The sequence below is a fragment of the Panthera leo genome, chromosome C2, assembly GCF_018350215.1.
Source record: "Panthera leo isolate Ple1 chromosome C2, P.leo_Ple1_pat1.1, whole genome shotgun sequence".
NCBI lineage: Eukaryota > Metazoa > Chordata > Mammalia > Carnivora > Felidae > Panthera > Panthera leo.
Genome location: NC_056687.1, coordinates 65,786,522 through 65,800,359, shown reverse-complemented (window position 1 = coordinate 65,800,359; position 13,838 = coordinate 65,786,522). Strand labels below are relative to the sequence as shown.

The following is a 13,838-nucleotide window of genomic DNA, read 5'->3' as shown; positions in this document are numbered from 1 at the left end:
AGAAAGAAAAGGAGTCAGAGGGAAAGGAGAAGGAATCCATAGACTCTGAAAGCGATGTTAAATTATTCATGTTATGCCCTAGGGTACCACTGAGCCACATATATCTGAGTTAATGAACTTGGCATTAGGCACCTGTCCTGTTTCACTCTATATCTCCTTTTCTTCCCCCGAGGCCTATCTCCTCCCTCTACTCCCTTTAGACCCTATCTTGATTCCCTTTGCAGCTTGAAGTTGACTATGAATGACTTCATGAGGGAGCTAACTGATAATTAAAGTGTTGACTGAGGTAGAGTTACGACTGCACTTTGGGGCATGATGGTCCGACACAGGCATAGTCTTCTTCCCTTTCGTAAATTCTCATTAAAATATTCTGCAGAATAAACAAATACGGAAAATCTGTAGCAGCAGCACTAAAAACCAAGGTTGGGTACTGCATCTGTACTAGAAACCAGGGGGGTTTTTGCTGAATCTCTATGTTATAAGAACTAGATTGAAGGAAACCATGAGAGCTCCAGCTTATTTGTCTGGGATTTGGCAGAAAAGGGCTATGAAAAACAAGGGCTGTTCCCTTCTGGGAGATGGGGAAAGGAGAGTGGGCAGGCATCTTTTGTGTAGCCCACCCCTTAGGCTTTGTGGCCAGTGTTGTTGATTGGTAACCCATCCATCCATTGCTAACCCCTTTCTTCCTTACTCACCTCCACTATATAGGCTGAAAGAGCTCAACACTTGCTTTGCCAACCTCCCTTATAACTAGTGGTACCCATGTAATACCATTTTGAACAGTAAAGGTTTTCTGGAAGGCTTTTGAGAATGCTTTTGCTTTCCTAAAAAAGCCAGAGGCATGGCTGGCATCACCTATTCTACTTTCTTCCTACCTTGAATGTTTGTGATGTCTGGAGCTATGGCAGCCATCTTGTGACCATGAATGAAAAGCAAAGAGAATATATATACTGTACTAGGAAACTATAGCTCTTCTCATGTAAGACTATAAATTTAGGAGGAAAGGACCTATGAAGAGATTCTGCAGTTCACAAGAACGGGACTACAAACTTCTGAAGACTTGGAGAAGCTGTCATCCTCTGAAGTAAAATAGTGTTTAGAAGAGCTCTGATCTGTCTCAGCAACAGGATTCAAAGGATACTGCCTCTTTTCAACTAAAGTGAACCATCAAGAAAAGGACATAATCTTAGATCATGAAATACTGAATAAGGATGAAAAATATTCTGTTAAACTTAATATCCCAATAAAAGCATTGAATAGACAGTTGGATATGGCAAAATATTGAATTAGTGAATTAATTTAAGGAAGCAGAAAACAAGGAGATGTTAAAAAATGAGAGGCCAGTGGGGCGCCTGGGTGGCGCAGTCGGTTAAGCGTCCGACTTCAGCCAGGTCACGATCTCGCGGTCCGTGAGTTCGAGCCCCGCGTCAGGCTCTGGGCTGATGGCTCGGAGCCTGGAGCCTGTTTCCGATTCTGTGTCTCCCTCTCTCTCTGCCCCTCCCCCGTTCATGCTCTGTCTCTCTCTGTCCCAAAAAAAAAAAAAAAAAAAAAAAAAAAAAAAAAAATGAGAGGCCAGTTAAGAAAATATGGAGAACAGACCTAGGATACAATTTAGAGCTAATAAGAATCTCTGAAAGACAACAGGATTAATTAGGGACAGAAGTAATCACCAAGAACTATTAAAGGAGAGCCTTTCTGATCTAAACAAGACCTCTATCTGAAAATTCAGTGAATCTGCAACCTCCATGATATGGCCCTACTTGTATCTTCCCTCTCCACACTCACCTCTGTCCCTTTTGAAGCCTAAGTCTCGGATGCAAGACTTCCACTCTCTCTGGTGTTTGAAGCCTCAGTGGTAATCTTTAGGTACACTCCCATCACAGACATAAACATGCAGGACAAGGTTCGGTTTGGAATCTAACTTCCAGGTTTGATCTAAGCAACAAGCACCTGGTTTGTTGAAGTGGGAGTGGAAATTGAGTTATTGGGGGGTACAGGAACTGGGTGGACAGGCAGCGTCTGCCTTTCTCTTTCTGTCTCTCTGTCTCACTCCCCCTTTTCTTCCTAGCTGTCTTGAGTTTCCATTCTCTTACTCTGTCTTTCCTTTTCTATTTTCTGTCTCATGCTTTATCTCCTCTTGAGCTGACCATGACTAAAAAAATGCATTTTATAGTTTACTGTATTTTAGGTTTAGGAGGTAGATTCTTTTTGAAAATATAAAAGTAACTGAGGCTTGTCAGCTTTTTGTGTGCCTCTGAATTGATTTTCCCCTCTGGCCTTTGGTAGAAGAAAGATTCTCCCTGTGAGACCAGCACCGTGTATTCCCGGGAAAATAGGACGGCTGAACAAATTTGGAAAAGGTTTGTGAGGAGAGCTATATGGGGAGGGGAGGCAGCAAGGAGGTAAACTGCTGCTTGCAGCTAAACCTTCAGACTGGACTGATGGGAGGGGCTTATGGAAGGAAAGGCACAGATACCTCACGGGCGGCTAGGTGGCGCTAGAGAGCTGAGTGAAATGGCTGACGTTTCTGAAGAGGCAAGTGGACCAAAGAGCACTCTACACAGGCCCTCAGGAAATGCCTAAGTGTTTATGCCAAACACTGAAGTCATCACCAGCAATGAGCTAGCCTGTACTTTTGTGACCTGAACGTGACCCATCCTTACACACATCTCCCCCCTCCATCCCTCTGGCTCTGAGAGGCAGGTGAGTCCTGAGATAGGACATTGTTTTTTCATCTGAATCCCTGAAGTGTCTCATCTGCTCCTGAATGAAGGTATTTAGGAATTTCTACACTGCCTTATCATTATCTGTATACATCCCAGCGCCCCTACTAAATGGATGAACTTTGTAAAAGAAAACTTCCTTCATTTACTCATGAAATGAGTACTTATTAACTGCAGGAAACATGTAGCTAAACACATGGGGCCCGACCTCTGAGTCTAGTAGGAGCAGATGTGAAAGGATTTATAATATATGTGTCAGGTGTTTGAGGAAGGCATGTTACATAATGCTGAGTAAGGGGTGCCTCAGTCTGGGAACTCAGTGATACCTTTTCAGAAATTAGGGGTGTTTGGGCCCAGTCTTAAAGGAGGAATAACAGTTCACTGAGCAGACTGGGGAAGGACAGCGGGTGGCATTTTAGAGGGGGGACATCATGCCCAGGGGCAGATGTACATGAGAGAGAACAGGGTATGTTTGGAGCACCATAACACTTCTGCACTTTGCACTTAAAAAAAAAAAAAAAAAAGCGTTTATTCATTTTTGAGAAAGAGAGCATGAGTAGGAGAGGGGCAGAGAGAGAGGGAGACAGAGGATCCGAAGCAGGCTCTGTGCTGACGGTAGGGTGCCCGATGCAGGGCTCAAACTCACGAACCATGAGATCATGTCCTGAGCTGAAGTCAGACACTCAGCTGACTGAGCCACCCAGGTGCCCCTGTACCTTGCACTTTTTGAAGCACAAACTGAAACAAGGGGCGAGTAGAGGAGGTGAGAGAGGCACATGGGGTGAGCTTCTGAAGGCCCTGGTTTGCCTATTAGAAATTGAGAGTTAATCCCAATTCCTAATGTTTTAGTTTCCTATTGCTGCTGTAACAAATTACTACAAATCTAGTAGCTTAAAGCAATATAAAGTTATTATCTTAATAACCCTGGAGGTTAGAAATCTGAAACGGGTCATATTTGACTGAAATCAAGATGTCAGTAGGTGTGTGTTCCTTCTGGAAGGTCTAGGGGAGAATCTGTTTCCATGCCTTTTCCAGCTTCTAGAGGCTGCCTTCATTCTTTGACTCGTGGCTTCTTCTTCCATCTTTAGAGCCAGCAGTGTGGTGTCTTCAAATCTCTCTCTTTCTGACCTCTGCTTCTATGGTCACATCTCTTATTTGGACTCTCCTACCTTCCTCTTAGAGGGTCTCTGGTGATTACATTGGCCTTGCCCAGATAATCCCGAATAATCTTCCCTTTTCAAAAACCTTAACTCAATCACATTTACCAAATCCCTTTTGCTGTGTACAGTAACATATTCACAGGTTCCGTAGATTAGGAGGGGAACATCTTTGGGGAAGCATTATTCAGCCTACCACACCCACATAGCCCAGAGGCTGAGAAAAGAAGAAAATGCTTGTCCTACCAGAGGAAGTGCCATGGAGAGGTCCTGAAATTGTGACCTGAGGGCCATTTGTAGCCATATTCCAGAAAGCCAGAAGGGTCAAGTCCTAACAACCAGGATCTCCACAGAAGAGAGGAGGATTTAGTCAAGGGGCACCCTGGCCCCACCCAGCCAGCTTAGTGTGAGACAGACCAGAAGCTCTGGAGGTGCCCTTACACCAATGTTGAGCAATTCTTCCAGCAGCCCTGCAGAGAGGAGGTGGTACAGGACAGAAAGGAAAAGCTATACTTAGCTATACTGCTAAGAAAACAAGGGGGGCCCGAGAAGGAACAGAGATACTTGCAGCACTGCTAGGGTGAGTGCTGGGAGAATAACACTGGAGGTTGGCTCTATCCACTCAAGACCATAGAGTCACCCTGTGGTGCCAGGCTCCAATAACTCCTGAGTATCAAGGTTAGCTGACAGAACCCTGGGGAAGGGGACTTTGAGAAGGGCATATAAGGGGAGGGTCCTAGCCTGACCCAGCACATATCACGCAGACCCCTGATACCATGAAGGACTCATGCTGAATCAACAGAGAATCCAAGACTTGGGTGAGAATGTATTGTAGTTGATGGCAGAATTTTAAATCCTTTCAGCTTTACCACATTTGGGTTACACTCCATAGGCAGAGCTTAATAAATGTCTGGTGAGGTAGCGAATAAATTCCAGGATCCCTGTGAGGCTACCCACAGACCCCTCAGCATCATTTCTAGAGCCAGGGTACCAAAGTGCCCAGTGTACATCACCAGGACTCTTCATTAGGAGAATTCCTTAAGGGAGAAAGAGAAGCGTTGAGCACTGTGGTCTCCCCTGGCCTTCCTGTTACCGGCATTTGCCACATGGCAACAGTATCCCAAAGGCCCTAGACAGTGCCCCTGTTTGTGAATGTTCTCTATTCCCTTCCATCCCTACTAAATTAGACCAGCCCAGGCTTCCAGATCGTTTCTCAAAACCAGTTTCTCCTGAAAAACTTTCCCTAGAACCCCCACGTTAACAGTCTCTGTCTTCATCAGCTGTGCTTGAGGACATGCGGTGTGGCACGGTGCCCTGCTTACAGCTGTGGCTGGGCTGCTAACTAGCTGGAGGGCCTTGAGAGGTCATACTCCTTCTGAGTCTTTCCTCACTTGTCAAGTAAAAAGGACAGTCAGATCTCAGACCTAATGTTCTATCATTTCTATGGATTTTTATTGACATTTGTGGTTTTCTATCTGGATGAGACTTGATTATTTATTGACTTGGGTTAGAAGTCTTCCAGCAGGAGCAGTAAGTACACCATTATTACTCCAAAAATGAGAATAATTAAGAACAGATACTTACCACCAAAAGCAGTTTCATTTGAAACATATAACGTTTAGATTGCTTAATCCTATTAGAGCTCCTAAATTCTGGCTTGAGAATATGGCTCTAGAAATATATTTCAACTCTGGTTTGCCTTGACCAGTCCACTAACAGGCAGGTAGACGGGGCAAGCTGAGATTATTCAATTTTATCTACTTGTCAGCTTCTTTCTTTGGCATTTTTTAAACCAATAATGACCTCAACATTCTCTATACTCTCTGTCATTACCGTTTATGAACTTGCCAGAGTAAAGTACATTTTGAGGAGAGAATAGTTTACACATATGTACATATCTGTGACACTGTAATTCCTTGATATTTTTGAAAAAGAGTGAGAGAATGTGTTTCTGGGAGTGTAACTAAATAAATAACATGTGTTCTTTTATTTAACAGCTGAAACAGTGGAAGGCATTTGAAGAGGAAAACCAAACAATCAGACGCATGGCCAAATATTTCAGCACTCCCAGCAAAAGCTTCCATATGCAGTATGGTGAGGAGCAGAATTGCCACACTAGAGGAGAGAAAAACTCCATGGACAGACTCCTCACAGAAGTAAGCTAGACCCCTGCCTGGTGGATTCTCTGTCAGGAAGAACTCCAGTCATGCAGTGGTGGGCCCCAGAGGTCTCATTGCTAACATTCTTTCTTAGCCCTCTGTTCCCCCACTTCCTAGCCACGTCCACTTCCCTCAGCCCCAGGCAAAAAAAAACAGAAAACAAAAAACAGCATTTCCCCAGGGACCCACCCATTGCAGACACTCAGCTTACCCACTACATTCATTCATCGGCCTAGTGTGTGCCAGGCATTGTGCAAAGTGCCGATGAACTAAACAAATATAGTCCCTAGCCTCATGGATCTCAGGCTATTGGAGGAAATCAATGTTGATCAAGTAAATGTATAATTATAAATTGTGATAAGAATTATGAAGGAAGAAATAAGAGTGGTAAGACAGAATAATGGGTAGTGAGGGTAAGGGAACCTAATTAAAATGTTCAGAAAAGACGCTCTTAGCTGAGAGCTGAAGGTTAAGTACAGGTGCAGGGAAAAACATTCCAAGCAGGGGAACAGTGTTGTAAAGGCCATGAGTCGTAGTGGATCCTACCTTTTTCTGTATGACACATTCTCTCTTAGAGTAGTGCCCTCATTTCCAAGATCTTATGAGGCCCATTACTGTCCTTTCCAGGTTTGAACTAGAGATTGCAATCATTTTACCAACCCAGAAAGTCAAAAAGTGTCTAAAGATGGGGTAGAGGGCTTATTTGTTTGTTTATTTATTTGCTCAAGATTTTATTTTTAAGTAATCTCTACACCCAATGTGAGGCTTGAACTCACAACCCTGAGATCAAGAGTTGCAGGGACAGAGAACTTAATGGGGCCTCTAAATATCATAGTAGCACCAAGGGAGGACTGGGCAAACCCAAGCCCTTTTTCCTTCTGTTCTTGAGCCAGGCTTGGCACCTCTCCCAGAATCGGGCAGTGTAATGTGTGCTTGAAGAAAGCACCTGGAAAAGCTTGAGGCTGCACTGCCCCGGAAAGGAGACACGGGACCCAGAGGAATTAGTTTTTTGCTCTAACAAAATTATATTTCATATTATTTTCAGTACAGAACATACCTGAGTAGGTGCTGTGTGGGAAACTACACTTGTTTGTAACTGGACTGACACCTGGGTCTCAGCTGTCCCTGAATGAGAGGATGGTGTGATGGGGACCCAAGAAACACAACCAGGGAAGGGATTAATGGCCGCCAGCACCTGCTGCCTGTGCTTCTCTGTTCCCTCCCTCCACACTCTTGGTTTGGAACTTTTCAATCCATCAGAGTAATACCTCTCCATATTTTTACTATTTATGAGGCATTCAGGACTTTATTTCAAAGCCAGATTTCTTCCTACCTGGCAAGGGAGTAGCATTGCCTTTGATACTCTGTGAGGTCTTCAAAGAAGCATTTTTTGTCCAGCTAAACAGAAGGCTAGAAACTTGGCGAGAACATCCAGGATGGTTTTTATTCACAATCAGCTAATGTTGGAACAGCCAAGTGGCCTGACTCTTTAGCCTTATGGTAATTTGTGACGTGCTTTTTGTATTTCTGCCACACTACCCTGTTTCCCACGCAGTAACTGAATCTGCTCTTTCCAAAAAGATGTCTTGAGTCTGCGGAGGGAGGGCCCTAATAGAAAGCAGATGCAGAGGCAGTAAAAATCCTGGCCTCCTCCCCTCAGTGCCCTACACCTGGAACATCTTTCCCAGAACAGGCCTGAGAACAAGTATCCTGTCCCCAGGCCTCTTCACAAGCCCAGAGAGCTTCCAGTATCTGAATCTCCAGTTCCAGCACTGCCTGGTTGATAAACACAAGTATCCCTCCCGCCTCCACATGTGCACAGACCCCTACTCCAAGCTTCTTGGTTGCAGGTCCCTCTTACGCAGCCCCATCTGTCGCCTCATGTCCTCCTCTTACTTTCCTACAGTCTTCTCACTCTTGCCCCCCTTGACTGTATGGCTAGAGGTCCCCCAGAGGCTGTTTGAGCAGCATGCATCACTGACTTGCCAGGTTGTGGAAAGACCAGCAGACAGAACCTTCTCAGAGGCTGAAGGACCTCCCTTCTACACACTACAGCAGAGGAAATTCACCTACTAGTTTACTTTCTTGAACCATAGAAACAAGAGTGTGACTCCATTTCTCCTTATGGCCTGCACCCTATGGAACACACGTGTGGATGTTTTGCTTCCCCAGATATGCCAAAAGCAATAATTAATAAGTTCATTTAAATGTAGCTGCCATGGTAGGTCAGATTTTGGCCTCACAATGGCAGTGCCTCACACCATGCCTTTAATTAGTATGCAGCCGTGGAGAAGACAGAGCCCCACTTCCTTTTCTGGAACAAGGGAAATTTACTGTTTAGGCTGACGTTTCTAAATCTGTCACCAGCCAGCTTCAGATGTTTGGTTTGCTGGGAGAAAAGTATTCCTCCCAACTCAATGTTTACCCTGTTTTTCTACACTCAAAGAAATTTATGGATAAGGCACAAAAAGTCAGCATTCAGAGTTTACTTGCTGGGGTAGCTGTCATCAGCTGGTGGCTTCCCCCTACCTGTGGGGGAGTAGAGACCTCCTGAAGGTAGTATCAGAATGTGCCTGGTGGGCTTCAGGGGGAGGGGATGGTGAGGAGGAAGAGGGTTGGGGTCCCTTCTGTGCAGCCAGCTTAGTCACACCTGTGAGATCCTCAGAGAGATATCTGGCACCACCCAGATATCATGAAGAGCCTGAATGAATGTCGCCTTGTTACTCATCTACTCCGCTCCTGGTGAGTCCTTGAGTCATCTACTTGCCCAGCTACACCCCTGCCTTACCACTCTGCAGGTGAGCACAGGGAGGATGGGAAGGCAGGCACTCAGCTGTGAATCCTTTCTGCTTATTCACCAGTTACTCACTGATCCTGGACTCTCTCTGGATGATAAAAGAAGTAGACTAACCCAGGATGAAACTGGAGTACCAATATTCGGAAAATCACCCTCCTGCTTATAAGTAGGGAACAGGAGGTCTGCTCAGAGTTGCTGCCAGAGGGCTGTTGCTGGACTCGTTTACTTAAGTTGCTTCTCCCTTAAAGGGTCACTTCTGGGCAACTCTCCCATATCAACTTGAGGAAAAAAACCACCAGTTCAGTCCATAGGCAACTTGTTTCAGGGAGCCTAAAGAAAGTAAGTATTCTTCTATTTGTAGGGCGTAGTATATGGACGTCCAGATGCTCACCCTCAGCTTTTAAAGAAGATAGCAATAAAGAGGCAGTATTTTGGTATTTGGACAAACACTTCCTAGAATTCAGTGTTTGTGTTATTACCCCCCAAACCCTCGACCATCATCTGCCCCATCAGCTCTCTTTTGTGCTCTGCTGCCTTTGAACATCAGAAATTTCATCAGGTGGACATAGGTCTGAGCTAGACGATCACCTGCTGTACCACCAGAGGATGCTCGGGGCACACCCTCCACCACCCCTCCCTCCCACTTCACGGCCCCTGATCTTGCCACTAGAACGGGCACGCCTCTGCAGCTCTCAACTGCCAGCTCTCCTGGGAATACCCTGTTGACCAACTAACAGCCATGCAGCAGGTAGGCAGCTCAGCAGTGGAACTGCCCCAGTCTGATTCATCTTCTGGGCTCCATTCTAGATCTACTAAATCAAGCTGTCAGGGATTTGGTCCCAACTATTCTCTTTAAACAACACATAACAAAATAAAAAGCTTCTTTAATAATTCTGGTGCCTGCATTTCTTTAGGAGATACAGACAGCTGATGGTGCCACATGGTAGCTTTGGCTCCCACCCCCAAGGTCCAACCAAAGGAGGTGATAACACCATCCTGAGATTCTTGTAGCACACCCCCCTCCAACTCTAGTCTTATCTCTTTGGTTCAGGATTCTCCACTCTTCTCTCTGTTCTTCCAGTTTTCTAGTCTGTTTAGCAAGAGGCAAGATACTTATTTCCTCATTCATTCATCCCCTTGAGGTACGCCTGAAATTTGTCTGTGTTTTGTGAAAGTGTGACAAACCTAGAGTTGGGTCATCTCAAACATTATTCAGACTGGTGTTTTGCAGGTTGACCTGACCCCCTGAGCTCTGAGGAAAGGGGAGAGGGTGCTGCAGCAGCCAACAAAAAGCTAATGCTATGCCTCCTCTGACCTCTTCCCACAGACGATGCCACATTTATTGAGCACCATTTGTCAGTTATTGTGCTAAGCACTTCACTCACATCAACTCATTTCACCTCATGGAGCTACCTCCTCAGAGCCTAAGATCACAAGCCAATACACAGAGGAACGGGGATTTAAAGCAAGGTTCTGATACCACTCTTTTGCCGCCGTGGAAAACAGTGTTAAAAACCCTCAGAGGCATCCTTTATTGATGGTTTTGCTTTTATTTTACAGAAAAATGCTATGATTGAAAGCCTGCAGGAACAAGTAAACAACGCCAAAGAGAAGCTAGTGAGGCTGATGTCAGCTGAGTGTACCTTCGACCCCCCAGAGTGGGCCATTCCTCCCACCTCTTCCCACAGCAAGAACAGCCTGACTGCAGCCTCTGCCCACAGCCTGGTAGCTCAAGGGCCTTTGGAATGCCTCTCTGACTCTCAGAATGATACCAGTATAGTTGCCCAGGACTCCCAGAGCACCTCAGTGCCCTCTTCAAGTGTACAAAGCCTGGAGGGGGCTGTGAAAGACACCAGCTCCTCCTCAGGGCAGAAGGAAAAAATTTCTAACTTCAAAGACTTTTCTGGTCATTTAAATTTGTGCTGCAGCCAGAAGCCACAGCCTGAGCAAAGCCGAGGTGCAGAAAGAAGAGACCAAGTACCCATGAACCCCCACCAGAGTGTCATACCAGGTGGAGAAGGCCCTGTTCCCCAGAGACAAGGGCAGCTGGAGAACTCAGAGGAGCCCCAAAAGCGGCTGTCAAGGGTCAATTCAGTGATTAGGGAGAAGCTTCAGGAAGTCCTGCAAGATCTGGGCCTGGGCCCTGAGGCTCCTCTCCCCTCTTCCCCATCCTATACACAGCAGCCCTGGAAGAACCCCCAGAAGATTCCCCTCTCCAAGGAGCTGGGCTTCAGCCCGTACATGGTGAGGAGAAGGCGGGCAGCACTGCGGGCTCGCTCACACTTTCCAGGCTCTATACCCTCATATATGGGGCATCGGGCAAATAGGACTGTATCTGGGGCACATGGTGGGCTAAATGTGCAGAATAGGGACAGTCTCTGCCTGGATCCCCAAACTGCTGGTTCCAGGGCACCAAAACCCTCTTCCAGGAAGCCTTCACTATTCCCAGATCCACAAGGCAAGCTGGGCACCCTGGAGGGCAGCAAACAAAGCCAGACAGAGCCCCAGGGTACCAGAGGGAGCCAGGCAGCCTTTGCTCACCAGCCTTCTGGCTCTGACCAAGCACAGCGTCCTGCCGCCCCACACCTATCCAGAGCTTCACCAGACGTGCCTGAGCAGTGGCAGCTGCTGTCCCTGGGATTCCCAGACTGTCCATCCATGTCTTCTCCGTGCAACTACCTTGACACTGAGTCCAGCAGTTCAGATGAGTTCTTCTGCCACTGCCACCGGCCCTACTGTGAAATCTGCTTCCAGAGCTCCTCTGATTCCAGTGACAGTGGTTCATCAGACAGTGACCCTGACCCTGCTGGGGGGCTGGCTTCCTGGGAAAAGCTGTGGGCCCACTCAAAGCCTATCGTGAACTTCAAAGAGGACTTGAAACCCACACTGGTGTGAAAAGCAGCAGAGTGGGTGTGGATATAGAGGTTGGTCCAGGACAAGCCATACCAATGCCTATAGGAGGAAGGCCAGTTCTGGCCTTTAGGGAACAGACCAGTGCCCTGAACTGATCAAGCTTCTACCATGTTTCAGCTATGCTCACTTGAGTACTGTGTTACCTTGAGCACTTCTTGATCTATTAAATGAGGGGGATTGCCTGTCTTGTTACTACCTCACAGCATTCCTATAAAAGACTCCAGTGACCATAAAAGATAACTTCTCGATAAAAGGTGCTAAGTGAGAACAGAGGGTTTTCTATCCTGGTCAGCCTGTATTCTACAAAACTCTTAATATATGCTAGGTGGGTCACTATATGGACTATACAGATGGAAACGTGGAAGGAAAATTTCTACAGAACCAGAGTTGTAGACAGCGACCAATCAAACTGGCCTTCTGATGGACAGGCCTGCTAAGAAGATAGGTCTCTTACGTTCTTGGGTGCCCCACTCTTGGCAGGGGATGGTTTTACTTCTGCTGAAGCTTGTGAACACCACCGCCCTAATTTCCAGCTTCTGGCCAGCCTCGGCTCAGAGCCACCTTTACACCACTATTTGGTGTACATGTGTTTCCACCATTATGGCATCTCACCATCATCCCTGAGACTGTCAGGTCTCCATGTGCCCATAGGCTACCCAGATCTCACTCCTGACCTCGGATAACACCAGAGGCCCAGACTGTCTCCTGGTCCCTGTGGCCCTTCCCTTTGACTCTACCAGGGGTACGGTTTTGTACTGGGGGTGTAGGATCACACAATGATGGTTTCTGATGGGGTAGGAGAGGTCCTATTTGTCAAGAGGTATTTTGGGGGCCATTGGAATTACATGACCACCAACAGCTACATAAACCCGGAAATAGAAGATGGGAAAATACAAAGGAAGAAATGGGGGAGAGGCAGGAAAGAAAATAGGTTTTGAATATTTAACTTGAGTCTGGCATGGTCCTCAGCAATATAAAATTTCAGTAATTCCTTATGATATCCCTGTGCAGTAGGTGCTCTCGTTCCCATTTTACAGATGGGGAATTTGCAGCTTAGAGAACTGAGGTCACTTCCCCAGACATCACACTGCTAGAGAGTGGCTCGTGCATGACTTGCCCTCAGTTCATGGGACTCCAGGTTGGTAGATTTCCCTGAGGACACATCTCTTCACTCATTCTCCTGAGAGAGTCTGGCAGCGCTTGGCAGGCCAGACGATAAAGCAATGGTAGTGTAGGGAAGCTGAGAGATGCTCACCCTGCAGTTCCAGATCACAAAACTGGGTTCCTGGCCTCAGGTAGCAGCCCTCCACTTCTCACTGCCCCAGGGGCCCACCCACACCTCCCAAGGGAGCCAGGGAGTTGGTGAAGAGTGAGTGCCAGGAACTTAACCACCACCAGTGCCACAGGGAAAGCACTGGTGGGTCCACTTTGCTTTAAGCGATTGTTGTTTACAGGCTGTCCCCTGCCCCCACCCACTGTGTGTCTGTCTTTGTGTATACACATTTGTGTGCAGGAGTTTGGGCCTCATTAGAAAAGCTTGGAGCAGGGGCACTTGGTTCCAAATCTCTCCCAGAAGATTTATCCTGAACGCTCAGGGCTGCCGACACCTCGGGAATCTCCGGACACTGGACTGGGAAGCCCTCCTGGTAGCACAGATTCCTCTATCGTTTACTTTTAAATACAAATGTCATAACTTATTCTGTGTGTGGGTTTGTAGCTTCCACCTGTGCTGTTTGTATGCTGTCCAAACGACCACTTAATAAACAAGAAATGTCTCCCCAAACAAGTCTCTAGAAATTATAGTCCCGTGCTGCAGAGGAGAGGAACAGAGAAGCCTCTGTGAACCACCAAGGGAGTGGACACGAAGCAGCCACCAGAGTTGCCACTGGCTCAGCCCAGGTTCCAAGTAGATCTTCTGCCAAACTCACATTTGTAACAGATTCTTCTGTGGTCTCCCTGTGCAGCTTTCTATCCCAGAAACACCTGCCCCAGTGGAGAGAGGAAACTCTGGAGACCCTTGACTCTTCCCCCACATGGTGGCGGGTCCTGTGGTTGGGCTTTAGCTTCTTTCATTCTAGTATGTCACCTC

General features: G+C 46.7%; 1 protein-coding gene across 1 annotated transcript in view; it reads left to right on the top strand.

Moving 5' to 3' along the window:
- GPR156 (G protein-coupled receptor 156) overlaps positions 1-13,525 on the top strand; it is a 68,280-nt gene extending 54,755 nt beyond the window's left edge. Inside the window, exons 8-9 of the mRNA XM_042954973.1 lie at positions 5,878-6,036; positions 10,397-13,525. Of these exons, the coding sequence (XP_042810907.1) occupies positions 5,878-6,036; positions 10,397-11,731 (1,494 nt within the window). The 3' untranslated portion in view covers positions 11,732-13,525. The remainder of the gene's footprint in view (positions 1-5,877; positions 6,037-10,396) is intronic.
- The last annotated feature ends 313 nt before the right edge of the window (positions 13,526-13,838 follow it).